The sequence below is a fragment of the Manduca sexta genome, chromosome 23, assembly GCF_014839805.1.
Source record: "Manduca sexta isolate Smith_Timp_Sample1 chromosome 23, JHU_Msex_v1.0, whole genome shotgun sequence".
Classification (NCBI taxonomy): domain Eukaryota; kingdom Metazoa; phylum Arthropoda; class Insecta; order Lepidoptera; family Sphingidae; genus Manduca; species Manduca sexta.
In genome coordinates this window covers 208,513-229,040 of record NC_051137.1, presented here as the reverse complement: position 1 = coordinate 229,040, position 20,528 = coordinate 208,513, and the positions used below count along the sequence as shown (strand labels likewise).

The window sequence follows — 20,528 nt, the reverse complement described above, 5'->3', positions numbered from 1 at the left end:
CCCACTGATAGTTTCTTTTTAATGTTCTTGGTACTATGAGTAAATATTTGTTTAATTCCATGGCCCTCTTTTACGACACGGACGTGTAAATTATGAACAGTAACTGAAAATATAATGATAATATCGACACTCCGGTAGCAGTGCGATGCCAATCATGACAAAATGTATAAACCACACGAAGTTACCCTGCAAGGTTCTATATAGTCCACTTTTCATTTACCAATAGGTGAAGACACAACTCATTAAGAATTCACATGATATTGTTGAAGCGACGATAGCCTAGTTGGTTGTGGAATGAACAGCCAAGACGAATATCCGTAGGTTCAAAACCCAAGGGCAACACACCTCTGACTTTTCTAAAAATCATGTATGTATTCTTTGTGAATTATCGCTTGCTTAAACGGTGAAGGAGAACATCGTGAGGAAACCTGCACGCCTACGAAATTCTCTATAGGAATTTCGAAAGTGTGTGAAGTCTACCAATCCACACTAGGCCAGCGTGGTGGACTAAGGCCTAATCCCTCTCAGTAGTAGAGGAGGCTCGTGTCAAACAGTGGGACAGTATATAGTATAGGGCTGATATTATATGATGTGGTCACTTACCGACACTTGCCTTTTTTGTACAATACAACGGCGCATGAAACTGTGGCCCTCGCCGCATGTAATATTTGAGACATACCATAAGGATAATCGACACAGCGCCGCGCAGGGCAATCGGCAGTCTCCACACGCTACTCACGTCCGCGTGGATAAATCCTAGCAAGCGTGTCTGCACCCGCGCTCGTCCTGAGCTGAGCCGCGGTCGGCGGCGGCAGCGGGGAGGCTCCAGCGTGATGAGCTAATGCCATCAAGGCTCACGACACGCATGTTACACGCAGTCCCCATGTTGATATTAACCCATTTAGCATCGGAATGTTTGCCGGCAAACATAAAAACGATATTGCGTGATAGGAATTGATGTTGTATTCATAACGCTCCTAATTAATATTTCTCGCACCCTGAGTTGTCCCTCAAGTTCACGTGGTTTACTCCACTGTCAATAACCGAGACGACGCCAAAGACTCGCCTGCGTTAATAGCCTTGACGAGTTAGAACACTTCGATTATATAATGAATATTTTCTTATTGTCGTGACAGGATGAAAAAACTGTTGAAAATTGGGCTCGCGCAGTCAAGTTGCCCTTAATCATATCGCAGTAACACACAAGAAAGCGTATACAGTTTATTTTGTCATTAACGGGTTTGAGTGCAAAAGTTAGAGACGCGAGCATCTCGTCTCCTAACGAGCTCTAATTGGAACCTGATGAGAGAAGTGACGCTAGACGGATCGTTTGCGCGGCGGCGGCGCGGCTGCGGCGCCACAGCGGCGACACGTCTCCGAAACTCGCGCGATAGGTTTTTGTTGCTCATCGATACGTGTCAACGTGTTATAATCAAATGCCAACTTTAGAACACAGCAATAACTCCTCACACCGCAGTACCAGGACAAATGTTAGGCTCACTAAAAAAGGACCTGTGTCATACTGAGGACATAGAAATATTATGAACTGAATATAATGACAAACTAAATTAAAGAATAAAGTAAGACATACAGTAATGCCAAAGTTATGTATAGAAAAACAATTATTGGCAGCACAAAACCCAGAATATTAGAGAAATTTATTGTTCACATGTTGTCATAGATTTCTCGCTTTCAAGCGGTATCAAGTAAAAGCCAAAGTTGCTTGCACTGTCAAAACATAGGACTTCTTAATAGAAGAAATGTTATAACGATATATTAATGAAGAAATGTTATAATTAACATCGCTTCCGTTTTGAAAAATATTTGTACAGTATGATAATTTCTAGACTAAAGTCTTAGCTCCGGAGCCTGGAATATGCTTACAGCGTCTCGTAGGATTGTGGACCGTCCAGTGTAAATTCTGTGAACAATGATCAACGACGTCACAATGTTTGCAGATGGATTGCAGGGGACAGTGCTGTTCGTCGCGCCGGCGTGGAAACAAGCACGATTAAAATGATTAGCAATTTAAATAGCGACTTTATAATTATGAAAATTAAACAATCATCACATTATAAACAGCGGCGGCGCCTCTCTCCGCCTCATCGCACACCCGCACCTGGCTTGAGCCCTGCACGGCACAGTTCGAATCATGTGATATTATATTTTTCTTTGAACTATTGCTGGCTATGCGGAGCATGTTATTGAGTGGCATAAACATTGTGTAACCCGCCAGCCGTATTGTGTCTGCGGCGCCCGGCGACTGTGTTGTAGTTTGACCTGCACTGACACCAGGCCCACAGCGCCGGTCGCGATATGCATATCCCGCAATCACATGACAAATAAACGTTCCATTCACAATTAAATTTGAAACACATTAAAAACAAATATAATAAAAGGGCGCTGTGGTGCGATGCGATTATCCCGCAGTCCCGGGCCGGCGCGCCCGCTGGCGCCATAAATCGCGCCCTAATGAATGCCGTTCTCGCCTCAATAAAAACTCCCACATTATATGATACAGCCGGTGGATTTATGCGGCGGCTCCGGCCCGCCCCCCATTAAATCTGCCGCCAAAATATTTTCATATTTGCCGGCACTTCCACTAATGCTGATCCCCGCCGGGCACACCGTCACACAGTCACATTGTAACAATTATATTACAACCATAGTCAGGTATTCCTTCATGTCACAGTGTTGTGCACATCATAATAATCTCACTCCTTAACAGAACCGTGATCACAGTTGTTACACATGGAGTCCAACCATGGTTGCAACAAGTTTTTATTACAGGTGAATTACAAATAACTGGTTGATATTACGTATACATCATTAAATTGGTGAGGTTTTATGATGATTTAAAGTTTTCAGTGTCGTGTGTCCCGCGCTGTTTAGCACTGCAGCCAACTGTCGTATGCTCATTCTTAACTGATACTTACTAAAAGTTAGAGAGGAAACCAACGGCAAAACCAGCCACAAATCCACTAGGTGTAACTAGGAGATATTTACGATCATTGCATTCCACCAGAATACTGACAATCGCAGGGCACGAAAGTCAAATAAAAAGTTTCGATCTGATGCCCACGGACGAAGATCATTTACCTGTGAGAGAGGGCCGAGATAACGCAACATTGCAAAAATAACCCTCCACGGGCGGTAGCAAATGGACCGAATTTATTAAGGAAATGCACATCCAGGGAAGTCGATCAGTAGAGCGGACGATCGCCGACAGCGAGATTTATCGAGTTCTGTGGCGCCGGGCCGCGCCACTCCCTGTATAGGAATATAAATATTGTGAAGGTGACATGTGTGAGGCGGTATCCGTGGCACCAAACATCTTTTTCTAACAGAAAGCAACTAAGGAGCCATCGGGTGGTGAGTTACCATCACTTTTGAGCAATTGTAAAAGAATCACGCCTGGTGTAATTAATTTATTTCTTTATCTGGAATTTAACATAACATACTGCGGCAATATGTCTCGTAGTCGTAGGTCGCGTACATTCTTTACACTTCAAGTCGGCACCCAACTGATGGAGCACGACAGCAGGACGCGGTGCAGTGTTGCGTCGGCGGCGCGGTGTCGGAGCGAGCCGACGCGACGGCCGGTTGACGCGCACCGATTAATTATTTCTTGCGCCGTGACTTACGCTCGCCTCCGTCTCAGAATGTAGTGATTAATCAGGTTTTTTCGTCAGGATAAATGATCCACGGGTCGGCTGGTGTCGGTCGGGTGGCGGTCTGTGTGTGTGGGGGACGGGACGGGGGTCCGCGGCGCAATCTCCGTCGTTATTTATGTGCGGAGCGAGCGCACGACGAGCCTCCGACGCAGTGCCGCAAATAACAGCGCGGATTATGAAAAACACGCGGCCCGGACGCTAGGAAATTAGAAAATCCATGAAAAATGGTCCGCCCGAATTTAGAGTCACCTTTATCCCGTCAAGATGAATGTGCTTCGCTTAAACAGATTCCTCATTCGCTTTCACTTCGGCATTCGCAACATTTAATTAAAAGACTTCACAATTGGGTATTTGACAAATTTTCGTAAAGTACTTTAAAATGTTCTAAAGTCACTAAAGATATGCTTGACAATTGTTTTTTTAATATTTAGAGCCATTTTAATAGCTAAAAGACAGTTTTAATAATTACATTTTGTGTTTCCCGCTGAAACGCTAAGTCACGTGACAAATAAAGGGCGTGACGTCATGATGTAATAGTCTTAATGTAAACAATACGTGAGATTCGTTTATTATTCAAGATTATAAAAGGCCAATACAATAAAATACCTTATAAGTAGCACACCTGATGGTATAATTAACTACATTTCTCCTGGTTATGGTGGCAGGATTAGCGATGTATGTTTGGTTGAAAATTGCAACTTTTTAGATCATTGGGAACCTGGTGCGATTATACTAGCTGATAGAGGATTCAAGCATATTGAGCAACTGTTATTACAAAAGGGATGCAGTTTAGTGGGACCGCCAAGTGTATCAGTTAAGTCTAATTAAACCAAAGTTGAAGCTCTAAAAACTAAGGAGATAGCAAGTTTACTGATACACATTGAAAGAGTCATCCAACGTCTAAGGGAGTTCTCAATGTTTTTTTATAATAAGTTTGTAATTTGTAACCATTGAAATTGTAAACAAATTCGGTTATTTACAATAAAAATTATTATTATTATTAATGTTAAAACTGCATTCAGTTGTCAATACAAATTTAATTAAGTTTTTGGACGATTGCATTGTTATTGCATGTGCCTTAATTAATTTACTAGGCTCCTTAATTAAAAACATTTGACGAATAAAAACAAAATTTAGAATATAATGTTTTATTTTTCTATATTAAGTTATAAAAATAAGTTTTTACAATAGATTGTAAACATTATTCTTCCAAAACTTTACAACTTTAGATAAAATATCATTTACTTTGATCTCATCATACTCTATTGGTATTACATGGACTTTATTATTTTTTTCAAATTCCCAATCTGCCACACAAAATAAACCTTTTGTTAAATTACTCACATACATTTGCAAAAGAACTTAGACTGCAAACTTTTCTGTGATTGTGTTGTTACATATATAGTATATAAAACTTTTTTTGCTTGTTGGACATTTAATTTCAATAACTGTGTCACCCTTTAAAATACCATCTAGCGATGCAGCTACCATTGGGAATTTTTGGCTAATAATAAAACCACATTCTGCAATCTTGTCATATTTTTTTTCCAACTCCTTTCTTACTACTACTTCCAATGATTTTTCCTCTTTTTATGGTTGGAGTATCTGGTACTTTAGCTCCCATTATTAAGGCAACCAAGGATCCAACAGTTATTTTGCATCGTGAAACATCAAATGCTTTTGATGCTTTTATTCCTGAAAAGAAAATTCATTTTTTTTTTAAATGTTAAACTGCCTGGTGGCCACATATACATTTATATCCCCACTAGGATGCCCTGTAGAATGGGTGCCCAACACATATGAATGTGAACACAAACATCAAAGACTAGTAAAGCTACAAGACTAATTTACATTTTGAGATTGCATCTCACATGGAAACATATAATTCCAATATATATTAATCTAAGACAGCATTTTCCAACCTTTCTTAGCTGTGGACCACTAAATGAGCAAAGATGATCACCACAGACCTCCTTAAATCACAATAAAATGCTTCTCTTAAGCACAACCTGAAACTTCATATAGCTTCAACATTGAAATCAGCCGACTCTAGATATGTCCACAGACCCCAAGTTGGGAATTTTGCTCTAGAACATTGATTTTAAATATCTTATTAGTTCAATACTTACAGTATCAAATCACATTTAAAAAGGCAACATCACATTTAAAATGCAATCAAATACCTATAAATAAATAATACCTTAACTCATGCCATGCTTGAATTTCGTGTTGTGCTCGAGTCAGACTTTCCACAAAATTTATATTTTCTTGTGTAAAAACACCATTAATTTTTGGCTAAAAACGTTTCACAGTCACTTCCTTTCTTATGCTTGATGCTCTAATAATGCATCGAGAACTGAAGAATGTCGGGCACTTTGTAATCAGCTTGATGTTTTAGGATTTGAGTTAGCATATGAATTAGCATCATCACCATACAACTGTCTTGATGATCTGTAAAAATAGAAATAAAGCATCACAGATAGCCACAATACGAGAAACTTTTCGTTGAAAAGATTTTACACAAATAACAGGTACCTAACCAGAGTAAGATTCTTATAAGTTATGATTTTATTGGTAACGTAATAAATGTATTATTTGTATTTATAGTCTACAAAGTAAACATGTACCTATCATATGCATGACACAAAGGTTATTTTATAGCAAAACAAAATAAGGCTAAGTACATAAATCAAACTGTAATCTATTGTGAATTGAACAAAATATCAGAAAAGGATAGTTTTGTACTTACAATGAAGTTTTCACGTTCCTCAATTCTGCAGAACAAAAGTCCGAGTTTGAGGCAAAGAAATTTGCGATCATAAAAGACACAATTTTTGGCAAATTTGCACTGTCCGCTTGAATAAAACCAATTTCCATGTTTGTTTTTCGGTGAAGTGCACTTTGGACACGAAATAATCAAATAAATATTAATGAAACCTGCGAAACGCGCCAAAATCTTTTTCGGAATTACAAGACCAATAGACAAGACATTACATATAATACATCGTGACGTCACGTTCTCTAGTCTTGCTCGCTTGAGACGTTTCTTGTAAATGATGCACAGATTCAAAAACTCTTATTTTTATTTAGGAAAATAAAATATTAAATAATTTTTATTTGTAATTTAAGTCAAATATTCTTAATTAACACCTTAAATTATATAATGTTCAATACCAAATTTATTTATTTCTTTACTATGTCAAATACCCAATTTGCATCGGCCGGGTGGGGCCGCGGTTGTGGTTAGAACCTTTGCTCGTTGCACTCCCTGTCATCAGCACACTGGAAGGCACCACGCACCCTCTAGTAATAAAATAAATAAAATTTAAAACAAACAATAAACACACTCCTAAAATATGTCACAATCTTGACACAAACCAAATGAACTACTACGAGTTATTGAAGAATTCCACTTCTCGCTGTATCATCTATTTATCTTGATAGTATCACACATTCTGGTAATTATATTATCATTTGGATAAGATTGCTTACTTTATTTACATAATTCAAATTTGTTTACATAGATATAAGATATACTTTGGTGTGTTATAATAAAGTCCATACGTTAAGCGAATAGGCTACCACAGAATGTTTACACGCTAACAACAATCTTTTATTTGTTTATTGCTTTAAATGACAAAACGAGCTTGCCGCTCGCCTGATGGTAAATGATACGACCGTCCTTAAACAGTAGAAACATGCACCACCTTGAATTACAAAGTATTGTTTGGTATTCGACTGCGCTCGCCATCCTGAGACATGAGATGTTAAGTCTTATTATGTCTAGTAGCTACACTAGCTGCAATGTCCTTCAAACAACACAACCGTGGCTACACACTGCTGCTTGAGGGCAAAATAGATAAATACATACAATAGCTCGAAAATCCCACGAATTCACATAATTCTTCTCTGGAAGTTCTACTTACAAATTTTATATCAGCAGTTACATGGAGACTGGAATTAATTATTTTATCTAAAATTCGTAATTATTAAACAAACTCTTATTCATCTCCTTCGGATTTCAAAATTTATTTCTGCAGAAAACTGGAAGGTTAATAACTATTCATCCCCTATTAAGACTTATAATGCATATTTGTTACCGTGGCTACTTGTGTACATCAAATCGAAACATGACATTACTAGTAAGACAAAGTATCAGTGCCTACCTAAACGAACTCTTGTATGCGAAACATCTACCACGAAGAACAATTGCACACTGAAAAACTAACTTATAATTAATAATGATGGCGCAATAATGATAGGAACTTGCGCCTGTGAAAGGTACCTCTGTAACAGCATCATTGACACGCTTGGAGTAAAGCCGGCTGTGAAACGAGGAGCCATATGCACGAACCCCATATCGAAGCCAAATATTATGTGATACCGTCATTTGTCGGAATTGCGTTTAGTGGAACCAAACTCCATCATACTTTCTGATGATAAGTGTTGTATAAGAATTACCTTAGGTGTATTGTAAAATATCTGAGAAACTGCGGTACAACGTCTTTTAAACAAATCCTTTGCCTTCAGGTAGCTAATGTGCTGACTGTAACGCGTGTGTTGTTGCAGGCGAGGCGGGGAGCGCGGGCGGGTGCGCGGGGACGCGGCGGCGGGCTCGCCTGCACGCGCCGCGCCCGCGCCGCTGCACGCACCGGTCAGTATCCTTCCATTGCATTAACGCATTTTATTTACTACATGAATCATCATCAATATAATAACGCGAGTGCATGGCGTGTTCCCGGCGCTCGAGCTCAGCTCTACATAGTAATGCAAAACTAATGACTACGTACTCTACATAGCTATATCACAAATCCTATTGAATTAAATAGCTCCTAACTCTTTACTAAATAAAATCGATAATAGAAATAAGCCGTGCATGCCCAAATTCGGCCTACGTCCCCGATCCATGTTTTTATTTATTCAAAATGTGCTGTCATTTGTTTTATATAAACCACTAGCTTTTGCCCGCGGCTCCTCCCGCGTTATAAAGTTTTTCAGGCTAAAGTTTTCCGTTATAAAAGTAGTAGTTTCCCGGGAGCCTATGTTCTTCCCAGGATCTCAAACTGTCCCCATACCAAATTTCATCTTAATAGGTTGGGTAGTTTTTGAGTGTAACACGTTCAGGCAGACAGATGCAGCGGTGGACTTTGTTTTATAATATATTTTTTAGAAATTTTTAAGAGGAACAATCCCGTCATACATCATTGTTGCATAACTTTAACGGTTTACGCAGCGCACGCAACGGAAGCTCTCAAAACGAATATTTTTTCCCCGTTTTTGCAACATGTTTCATTACTGCTCCGCTCCTATTGGTCATAGCGTGATGATATACAGCCTATAGCACTCCACAAATAAAGGGCTATCCAACTCAAAACGATTTTTCAGTTCAAACTGGTAGTTCCTGAGTTTAGCCATTACTGCTCCGCTCCTATTAGTCATAGCGTGATGATATATAACTTAGAGCACTCTATAAACAAAGGGCTATTCAACACAAAAGAATTTTTCAGTTTGGACCGGTAGTTCCTGAGATTAGCCATTACTCCTCCGCTCCTATTGGGTAAAGCGTGATGATATATATAACCTATAGAACTCCACGAACAAAGGGCTATTCAATGCAAAAAGGTTTTTTTTAGTTTGGACCGGTAGTTCCTGAGATTAGCCATTACTGCTCCGCTCCTATTGGGTATAGCGTGATGATATATAGCCTATAGCACTCCACGAACAAAGGGCTATCCAACGCAAAAAGAATTTTTCAGTTTGGACCGGTAGTTCCTGAGATTAGCTATTACTGCTCCGCTCCTATTGGGTATAGCGTGATGATATATAGCCTATAGCACTCCACGAACAAAGGGCTATCCAACGCAAAAAGAATTTTTCGGTTTGGACCGTTAGTTCCTGAGATTAGCCATTACTGCTCCGCTCCTATTGGGTATAGCGTGATGATATATAGCCTATAGCACTCCACGAACAATGGGCTATCCAACGCAAAAAGAATTTTTCAGTTTGGACTGGTAGTTCCTGAGATTAGCGCGTTCAAACAAACAAACAAACAAACTCTTCAGCTTTATATAATAGTATAGATTTGTAAGTCCGTCAACTTAGGAAACATCTTGCTAGTGGCTACATTACAATAGAATTAAATAAGTAAGTAAACACTTACCACAACGATTTCGATTTTAAAGTATTTCTGTCTATATTATTATAATATTGTTAATACGCGAAAAAATGTAAACAAAGGAACATTATTAGTGTTAGAAAGTTCCTATCACATCAAGTAGAAAATGCCATTGTCAACTACATGCACCTACTGGAATCTATCGGTTGTCTATAAAACAAGTTAAAGGAAGGTGTGTGGTCGTAGTGAGTATCTACATTTTGGATAGAGACAGCAGCGCGCTGAGCCCCGTAGGAGTCGGGACCGCCGCACCCTTCGGAAAGCGACCGACCGCGCCGCTCGGCCGCCGCCGCGCCGCCGCGCCGGGCCCGCATACGGCGAAACTAATTCAAAATGTGTACGCACACAAAACCACATCGAACCGCCGCTCTTCAAAGATTAAAATATCTCGAGATCTCTCCGGCATTAAACTTCATCGTATTTACACGAAAACTTCCGGCGGGAATTTACTTTGCCAAGTCCTCGTCAAACAGAAACATGGAACTCCATCTAACTCGGTTACCAACCGATAGACTAACGAACGAGTTGAATTTTAATACTCGGCGACCCCTCCGCCCTCCTCGTGTCGACGTCACCCCGCGCCCGCCTGACACTCTCACTCCAGGACTCCAGGGTTAACAGTGAATAATTATAATTTATACGTACTTGATACAGTTCTAGATAATAACTAAGTAGGTTAAATTGTATTTCATTTTAAAACTTTGTAAACGACTCCGAAGGAGAGAAGGTATACCATGTAGCTATTCGGTTTAGGCCTTCATAGAAGTATATCTAAACCGTCGAGAATGGATGCTAGATAGGTCTGTAGTTCGTGGTAAATATTTTTTCTGTGTCCAAATGTAACTAACTATCTTTGCTTTTTGATTTAACATGTTGATAGGCAGGTGCTCACTCCAGCGCTATAGTCATGTCAAGTGCTTACTGACAGTCGTGTGGATATGTGATTGCAGGCGTGCAACGGCCCCGGCGCGTCGTGGACGTGGGGCGCGCGGCCGCGGGAGCCGGTGGGGGCGGCGGCGGGCGCGGGGGCCGGCGCGGTGCTCGGCCGCAGCGTGTCCGCCACGCTGCGCGCCGCCCCCGATCTCAACGTGGACGCCATCAAGGAGAAGCTCCTCGACCATCGGATCCCGGAGTCGTGTGTGTAGTCGGCGACCTGCGAACTGGGGACAATACCCCGCACAGTACCACACGTCACGCATTAAACGGTCATTTCAAATATTTCCTCCATTTAATGTTTCGAAATATTTTCACGGTACTTGATTGGTGACTGCTGTATGCTCTGCGGCCAAAAACTAAATTCAATGACAACTCAAACTCGACCATAATATATTTTCTTTATCCACACGGCTGACGAAGCGTGCCGTTTCGAGCCGCTTGGTGTTTTGTTTTCGCTATAGTAAAAAAATATGTTGTGTATAGTAATTAGGTTAAGTTTCAAATGTCATTGAATTGGTGTCGCTGAAGCGGCGGCGATGTTAGATCACGTCTCGTCGCCGCACGCCCGCTGTCGGTCGCTGGTCGCTGGTCGCAGTCGCCGATCACATTCCATATGAAACGGTCCGGCGCCGCGGCGTCATTTACTTAATTTGAATCCTTGGTGTAAATAGTAGTTCGTAAGCGTCGAGATCGAGTCTTTGCCACTTTTTTACATGTCTACAAGGTTAGCTAATTTAAATATAATATAAATAGATAGATGGATTCATTGTATTCTGTAAAAATCTGACTTAATGTAAATATCTGTATGAATGTAAGTGTAAGTCGGCGGGAGCCCGGAGCCCGGAGGACGCTTGTACAGGTCGCGAAGACGACAAAACCGTTGCCGCCACTACCCCAGCGCTCTATTGACGCCGATGGCTCGTGCGGCACCGGTGCTGCTGAGTGCTTCGGAGTGCTGCGCAGTGCTGCGGAGCGCGCCGCGCGAACCAAGTGTAACATATCTGATTGTGAACGAACGCGTATCACCACATATCCGTACTGTCTCAACCCATACGTTTCAGTTACAAACAGACTGACATCGCTGGACTTGTAGATAGCTAATAGGTAATTAATTTGTAAGATTTGTTATTAAAGAGTTTAAAACAACTCAAAGAGTTCGCCCTGCTGTTGACATATTTATTTTGGACGAGATTAAAGGTTGTCTTGAAACTAATCACTGTGTTTTATTCGGGACATGCACTCGTCTTATTCTACAGTAGGTATAACATACTCGTCAACACAGTGCCTGCTGATAATACACAGCATAATCGAAGCTTAAAAGCACGTTTCACACGGGTAGATTACTAACTATACGATTTACTATGCTATTGTAAACACATTTGGTATAGTAAAGTGCTAAATTAAATCTACTGAAACTGGTAGAGAGCTTTATAGTACTCTAGTAGGTGCTAATTCAATTAATTGACTCTACTGTTTACTCTACCCATATCCATCGGGCTAGAATGCAAAGAAGTGGTAGAGTTACGATGCAGATATCAGTTTGTGTCTTACGTAAAACCAAAGTAACGAAGCAACCGCTTTCTGTTACACTATTGACTTATATTTATAACTAGCTTCCGCCCACAGCTTCGCCCGCGTCGATTTCGGACTTCAAAAATGGAGCCGATCGCGAACGTTCGAGAATGTTCGTTTTACGAAGCTACTCGCTAGGTGATTCGCTAGCCTCTAGGTGCCAAGCAAGCCGCCTGCCTGTGCGTTCGCGACCTTATATATATACAAAAATAATCCTTATAGCATGATTCAGTATTCACGCATGATGGCTTATTATTAGCGTATTTCATGTATAACTTTGGTGTTTCTATACCGATTTCTATGATTCTTTTATGGAATATTTAATAATGTTAACTTTTTTAATAAGGGATGACTGAGAGTGTTATAAACGTAAGAGTAGACAAATATAATGAGAAAGCTTCGAACTGCTAAGCTATCGGGAGTTACACGTGTTATTGTGAGTCAACCATAAAAGATAGGCATATGCTGTCGTAGGATATTTTTTACATAATTTTAAGGAGAATATTTCCGTCATACATGATTTCTGTGTAGCTTTAACCATTAAGGTTGCACACGCGACGGAAGCTTAAAAATGGAGTAACTTCTCCCGTTTTCCCAACATTTCCCTTCACTGCTCTGCTCCTATTAATTGTAGCGTGATGAAAAGTATACTATAACCAGCACAGAAGTATGACAAATAATTGTACCAAGTTTCGTTAAAATCCGTCGAGTAGTTTTTGTTTCTATAACGGTTATACAGACAGACAGACAGACAGACAGACAAAAATTTTACTAATTGAATTTTTGGCATCAGTATCGATCCCTAATCACCCCCTGATAGTTGTTTTGGAAATATATTTCATGTACAGAATTGAACTCTCTACAGATTTATTATAAGTATAGATAGATAGATAGATTATTTTGGAAATATATTTCATGTACAGAATTGACCTCTCTACAGATTTATTATAAGTATAGATATATAGATGATAGTTATTTTGGAAATATATTTCATGTACAGAATTGACCTCTCTACAGATTTATTATAAGTATAGATATATAGATGATAGTTATTTTGGAAATATATTTCATGTACAGAATTGACCTCTCTACAGATTTATTATAAGTATAGATATATAGATGATAGTTATTTTGGAAATATATTTCATGTACAGAATTGACCTCTCTACAGATTTATTATAAGTATAGATAGATAGATAGATTATTTTGGAAATATATTTCATGTACAGAATTGACCTCTCTACAGATTTATTATAAGTATAGATATATAGATGATAGTTATTTTGGAAATATATTTCATGTACAGAATTAAACTCTCTACAGATTTATTATAAGTATAGATAGATAGATAGATTATTTTGGAAATATATTTCATGTACAGAATTGACCTCTCTACAGATTTATTATAAGTATAGATTACTATAAAAAAATGTGCCATTACTAATATTTGCCAAAAGTATGATTGATCGTCGCCATCTATGTTAGCGACACGGTAACTAAAGGAACCGAATACCCTTAGTAATATGCTTACTTACAAGTTTCCCGTTATGAAATTAGATGGCGTTTTAACACAAAACAAATGTATCACGAGATGTCATTTTACGATAGAAAAATATTTCTTTTACCTAAATATTACTTACCCACTAACTAAATGATAATGGCATTAAGCACATCATGCAAGTGCAAATTGTGTGATGTTTGTAAATCTGGCGTCATATCAAAAACAATACAATATTTTTAATTTTGATTCAACGAAACGAGGTCTGCCAGGGTGAATCACCAATGTTTGATATATTTTATAGTTTTGATTTGTTTAACAATAATAAACAGCGTGATGGTTATATTTTAAATATTACACTAGTTATAAATAACGTAGCTAACGGCTTTTGCAGTACGAAATCAAAGCATGTGTTTCACGTGCTAGAGTATAATTTTTTTTTATCCCTCGAATTTGATGCCACATTTAAAAACTCAACTTAAGGTGATAGCTCAAGGTCCATTTTCATACATTTTGTTTCGGCTTTAATCTGGGTAACTAAACAAGTATTGGCAAGTAAAGAATTTAAATTCACGTCTAGTTAGTGATTAGTTCTCGCAGTTGAAAGAAAAACGTAAAATAATTAATAATCATGGATATTTCGGCCTTTAAAATTTAATATGACGAAATTTTAAAGGCAGAAATATCCATGATTATTAATTATTTTTACATTTTTCTTCAACTGCGAGAACTAATCACTAACTAGACGTGAATTTAAATTCTTTACTTGCCAATACTTGTTTAGTTACCCAGATTAAAGCCGAAACAAAATGTATGAAAATGGACCTTGAGCTACCACCTTAATTCAACGGAGCTATTCTACAATACTCAAAGACCTACTACTTCATACGTTTAAATTTTACTTAAAGAATGTAAGAAATAATTGTAATTATAACAAAGAATATGTTAAAGAAACATTGATAAAGATCTAAAGGCGAAAACGTGCTGACATAGACGCTTCATTTGCACGCCACACCGACTTTACTTCTATATGTCGGTGGGCGACAAAAGCGGCGGCCTACATCCGCAAGTTTAAAGCCATATATGAACAAAGACATCAGACGATGTTAAATAGTAAATCCCGATAACACCCATGCCTGCGATGTAGGTGTCGCGGCGTTTCCAACTCACGGCAAGGAATAGGGACTGAGAACTTTGGCAATTATACTAACCGTATAAATCTCTATGACGAAGTTGCCATTTCATATTAGTTTTAGTGAGGCAGTACAAGACGGTTTAAAAAAAATCAGAAACATAGTATAATAATTTAATCACAGAGTATAGTCATAAATTTCACAAAGCAATATTACATTGAATACATTAAATATAACATACATATAGAACAAAATTGATATCTGACGTCTCTATGACAAATTAACAACATTTCTTGTAAAGTATGAAAATAGTCAAAACATGCCAAATAATAAATTAACAATTTTATTTTTAATACGGTTTCGAATATTGAATAACATCTTAGTCCTCAAAGAATTATTTTCGGAATTCTCGTGTAGTCCTCGCAGTTGTCATAGAAAGAGACCGTCCGAGAGCGCAGTGAAGTATCAGTTAATAAGCATGGATTCGTGTGTGAGTGTAGTCATTCATACAGTATGCCAACCCAAATTGTTAATGAAAAAATGGGTTCTTTTGCACTCCAGTAACATTGCTGTTTCGAGGAACGTGCCGTCTGCATGTGAACCAGCACGAATGACTGTCTGCATGTCATCAAAGACTGACTGCATGAATATATACACTGTGTATGACAATATTTAGATCAGCGCCGCGGGACAAGCTTGGTGCGTTCTGCCAAACTCGTCGAGTGACTCGGTTCTATAAATATATTTCACGACACTGCGCCGGCGCCAGACAGCGCGGCGGCTGCCAGCGTCGCCTGGCGATCTACCTTAACTAGGATTATATATTGATACATGTACATAATATATACAACATTATTTCAAGCCGTTGTCAATGAAGTTCCCGGAGCGCAAGCGGCGGGCGGCGGCAGGTCACAGCGCCTCAGTACACCTCGACGCTCTCCTGGTGATGCACGGTGTCCTGGCGGAACATCTCTACGTCGGCCTGGCTGTCCGCGTGGATCACCTTCAAGCGCCCTTCCTACAAAGCCCGCTTGTGTACATTAATAGCTTCATTTAAAAATCATGAGGGAGTTGAGCCATCGATTTACAACTTAATTGCACAACTCGACCAAAAATATTTCCGCAGCAGCGTTACACCTTCGATAAGATTGCCGACAGCATAACATCGAAATAAATCAATTCCGTACATGGAAGGCTGGCAAGGCACTAAATATTCTCATAATATAGTACTGAATAGATAACTCATCGGTTGTTTATTTAACTAGTTTTATGATTAAAATTAATAAAGTTCACCTTGGGGTGCATGAGTATGAAGGGCAGCTCGGCGACGAGCTCGCCGCTGATAGCACCCAGGTACAGCTTCACCTTCACGCTGTAGCTGACCACTATACCGAACGCATCACGCTGCTCCGGGTCCAGCAACCTGAAAACAAATCACCACCTCACTATGCGGCACGAGGTGTCGGTCCGGAGAATCAATATCATATGCTCTTGTTCCTTTGCTATTATATCTGTTGCCGAATTTGTACTGTTTTAAGTATAGGCCAATCAGTCTTTGGAAAATGCTGTATCATAAAAAAAAACCTCTGTAGTCAATAGTTCCCATTATTGCAGATTTAGTCAGTGAGTTATATTTTTTGTGATTTATTTCTGGGCAGGTGGGTGCACGTTCACCTACATGCACCCTCGTCCCAACGCCCATGCATATCGTGTATCGCGTCTCAACATATTATTATAATCCACAATACATATACACGCTATACATTACTCAAGTCTACAAATATACAGTATTTTTTTTTTTTATTGGGACTATACCAGTATAACATGTACAATACAAGCAGAGACAAACAAAACATATACTTAAAGAAAAAATACAAAATTATACCCATTGTACCAACAATGGGAACCCTCATTCAGCTCCTTGCTGTAGTACCAGCATGACTGATACTGTAGCGCTGATTTTCAATGAGGGACCCAGGTGACGTACGAACACTAACTTGGTGTGAACATTTGTTGCAACTGCGATGAAATATAACTGTAATCTGTCGGGAATAAACTGTGGGCGCCACATACTTACTCCTCTAGTGAGCGATGGTGAGGGTAGAGTACTCACAGCGTGGTGGAGGCGAGTGTGGTGTCAGAACGCTTGAGCTGTCCGTCGAGCGCAATGCCGCGCTTGTCGCGGTTCGAGGAGAGCGTGGGCGTCAGGTGCATCACCTTCTGCAGGTTGGAGCCCGGCTGCAGCGGACACCCGTCCCTGCCACATACATGCCATTAAACATATTCATAACTTATTTAATCGGTACACAAATTAAATTATTAAAAATAATCATAATTAATTCAATTACAAGAAAGGTTAAATTGTTAAAATTATTAACTTATCTACTTATTAAGACTAATATTGGTCTAACTTTTATTTCAAAGAACTCTTTATCTCTAGTGGCTAGAATTTAAATTTAATTTAAATATTTGATTTATTAAGAAACTAATCGATCTACATGCTCGCGTATAAATCTTCTCAACTCTAGAAGTGAGATCATATTATTACTAGTCGGACCTAGTCCAGGAGTACGTTTTACACTGGGTATAGAGATAAACAGGACACTGACTGGGTCTCAACGCAGGCGACCACGTTCCGGTACTGTCCGTTCTGGAAGAGCATCACGTCGACGCCTTGCAGTATGGACGCCTTGATCTTCTTGACCACCTTGTTGCTGTGGTTGCGCACACACATATTTACCGCCACCGTCTCTCCGTGCATATACAGCTGCAAACACACTTTCACTTCACACTTGTTGCTATAAATATAAGTTAATTGAAATACTACTACCCTAGAGCTGTATTTTGCCAACAGAATGAGTATGCCGGTTTTTTAGGTTAGTACCTTTTCCCAGTAAATTACTTGGGGTTTTGATGTTGGGGGTCATGTAATAAATAAGATTATCCGAGTGTTAATAAAAGCAAAATGTCTTCTACTTATATTCATTTTTCTCGCCCGTCAACAACTCAATAACTTATCCATTGACGTTGTTTATAAGCATGACTGACTTATCGCTAACCAATAGGTGAACTCTTGCTCGTTGATAAGACTAAAAAAGTTCTTGTGCAAAGTATAAGCGCACACCTGTTTGTCGAGTGTGAGTTCCAGCTCGAGCTGGCCGGGCGACAGCACGAAGTCCTTGCGCACCACCGTGCACGGTTGCGGACCGGGCTTGCTCGGCGCGTACTGCACCTTGCGAATGCCCAACGCCACCGTGCTCCTATCGACAATGCGTGCGACAACACATTACACAGTTTCTGTTTCATACAGATGAAAATGGATTTTAAAGATGTAAGGAAATCTTTTAAGTTTACACTGCGACATTTCAATATGATTGCCATTTTGGCCATCCTTATGGTTGGTATCCGCAATCCACACGCTTACTATCAATAAGGGGTCATATGACGACACTCTTGTAGAAGAAGAACAATGATTATAGAGCGTACCTGCGGTGCGAGCGGTCGATCTCGGAGTCGCCGACGAAGAGCTTGACGTAATAATGCACGCCGCAGGGCTCGCCCTCGTCCTCTAGGCCGGGCTGGAGCGTGACGGAGCCGGGCGCGCCCGCCGCCACCGACAAACGGAACGGGAACGCACTGTCGCCCAGCTTCTTCAACAGCCGCTCCTGCACAACAAGCAAATTGTTCTCTTCTCGTTTACTCCACACGCAGTTAAACCATGGGTTTCAGATGCCATGCATTCCAAATACAACATCTAAGTATCAGCTGGAAGATTTTTAAATAATCCTAGGAATTTTACCTGCTTGTTTTACAATATATAATTATGGACCACAATATGCAAAACGGATCGTTCCTATTGATTATTGACGAACCTTCAGTATTTGATATTAATCCACTGGTCATAGCCCGTTTTCTTCAACATGTTAATCTATTATTATGCCTGCAAGTTAATTATACTCAAAACTGATAGGCAAAGAATATAATACTATATTTTTACATTAATAAAAATTAATGTAAAAATATAATCCCGACTGTATAATGAAATCGAAAATATCATTTAGGACATTGCACTGTTTTGGGTAGAAGCGTCAAATGTAAGATGCACAACCTGAACGTGTCACGATACTTAAAATTATACAATTTTTTCGGATTTTATATTTTAATTTTCTCCCAACATTTCGAAGCCTTTGCAGCCTTCGTAAACACGGGGGGGACTGAAGTGTTGGTCATCCGTGAAGTCAAAGTTTCTCAAACCTTTAACTATAAATAGCAGTAATAGCAGTAGCTGACCTGTGTGCGTGTGAGATCATAGGGACGCTTCTCCGGCGGCGGGTAGATCTGCTCGGAGGCGAGGAAAAGCTCCTTATAGAAGCTGAGTCCCATCACCTCGTCTTCCTCACGGCCGTATCGGAACGTGCACACCACCTGCCCGAACACCTTACGCCCTCGCACGTACTCCTCGTCCAGCAACACCACGCCGTCTGCAACACATGTATATTCTATATTAAGGTCTCTGATAGGGAGGTCAAAGTGTTTAACGTCGAATGTTGAATTTCAGTTCAGGTTTTATATCCGATGTTGATTTTTTCATAACAAAAACTTGATTGGTCGAGTTAGTTTCGATCACAGTCTCTGCTTTCATGTCCTCTTCTGAAATAATCGCTGCCTACAAATGTTAATGGCTTTAAGACATACTACGAGCTTCAACTTATCTCGTTCGGTTGTTAGTGACCACTGCTGAATGCTACTTCTCCTGCGCTCGCGTACCTATGGGCTCCACGAAGGATATGTGGTCAACGAAGTCACGCTTCCCCATGTACAATGTCAGCTTGCCGTTGGGGGCGCATTTCTTGAAAACTTTAAAATTGTACACCATGGTGACGATCTTCGACTGTTACTACGATTGTAATTGTTGTTACTGCTATTGCGAATGCTGGTTCTGCCAACGAGGGAAGCGCACTATGCCGGCGACCGGCACACATGCCTTATATATTGGATTATTTGTTTGGAAGGCTTCATTGCTGGTAATCTCATTTGGCTCGTTAGCCGGTCGCGTGAGCCGCCTCCCACGAGCATACGCGCAGGCGTCACCCCCGCCCTCACTCCGCCACTAGCTACCACCACGCGTTAATGAGATTATACCACGTCGTTCTATCGATTCATGTTCGAAGAAGTAGCGCCCTACCGACACCGATTGACTCATCCTCGAATGAACACTTGAACTCTTGGAACAATTAGTGCATTTAAAATAAACTACCTACCTACGTTGACCAGCTGTGGTGTCGAGCGAAGCAATACCAAATGCTTCAATCGTACCTAGGGCCCATAGAAAATGACAGTGGCGATGGAGGTAATCTCTGAAGAAATCGAGAATTGCACCTTGAATCGGTAGAAGGCACTACATTTGCTGTTGTGACGTCACTTCGTCCCTGATGTTTTAATGGTTTTCGTAGTTTCAAAACCAAGTCTACAATGAACCAAAATTTTGGTACATAGATGAATCCAATTTGATATTGAAACTGCCAACCAAAGAAGCGAAA

The 20,528-nt window shown here is 40.0% G+C and overlaps 1 protein-coding gene across 1 annotated transcript; it reads right to left on the bottom strand.

Moving 5' to 3' along the window:
• Positions 1–15,147: 15,147 nt before the first annotated feature.
• LOC115448499 (arrestin homolog) lies at positions 15,148–19,963 on the bottom strand. The gene is made up of 8 exons (XM_030175925.2): positions 19,756–19,963; positions 19,279–19,469; positions 18,475–18,653; positions 18,113–18,248; positions 17,598–17,755; positions 17,102–17,245; positions 16,282–16,411; positions 15,148–16,006 (listed from the first exon to the last, which is right to left on the bottom strand). The coding sequence occupies exons 1-8, from the start codon at positions 19,862–19,864 to the stop codon at positions 15,908–15,910; spliced, it is 1,146 nt and encodes a 381-aa protein (XP_030031785.1). The 5' UTR covers positions 19,865–19,963; the 3' UTR covers positions 15,148–15,907.
• Positions 19,964–20,528: the final 565 nt, after the last annotated feature.

Excerpts from the sequence above, each read along its gene's own strand:
- LOC115448499 (XM_030175925.2), bottom strand. The coding sequence starts at position 19,864 with ATGGTGTACAATTTTAAAGTTTTCAAGAAATGCGCCCCCAACGGCAAG. Across the intron at positions 18,249-18,474 it reads ATCGACCGCTCGCACCGCAG|GAGCACGGTGGCGTTGGGCA; the intron begins GTACGCTCTATA and ends CATTGTCGATAG. Across the intron at positions 17,246-17,597 it reads GTCGCCTGCGTTGAGACCCA|GGACGGGTGTCCGCTGCAGC; the intron begins GTCAGTGTCCTG and ends TGTATGTGGCAG.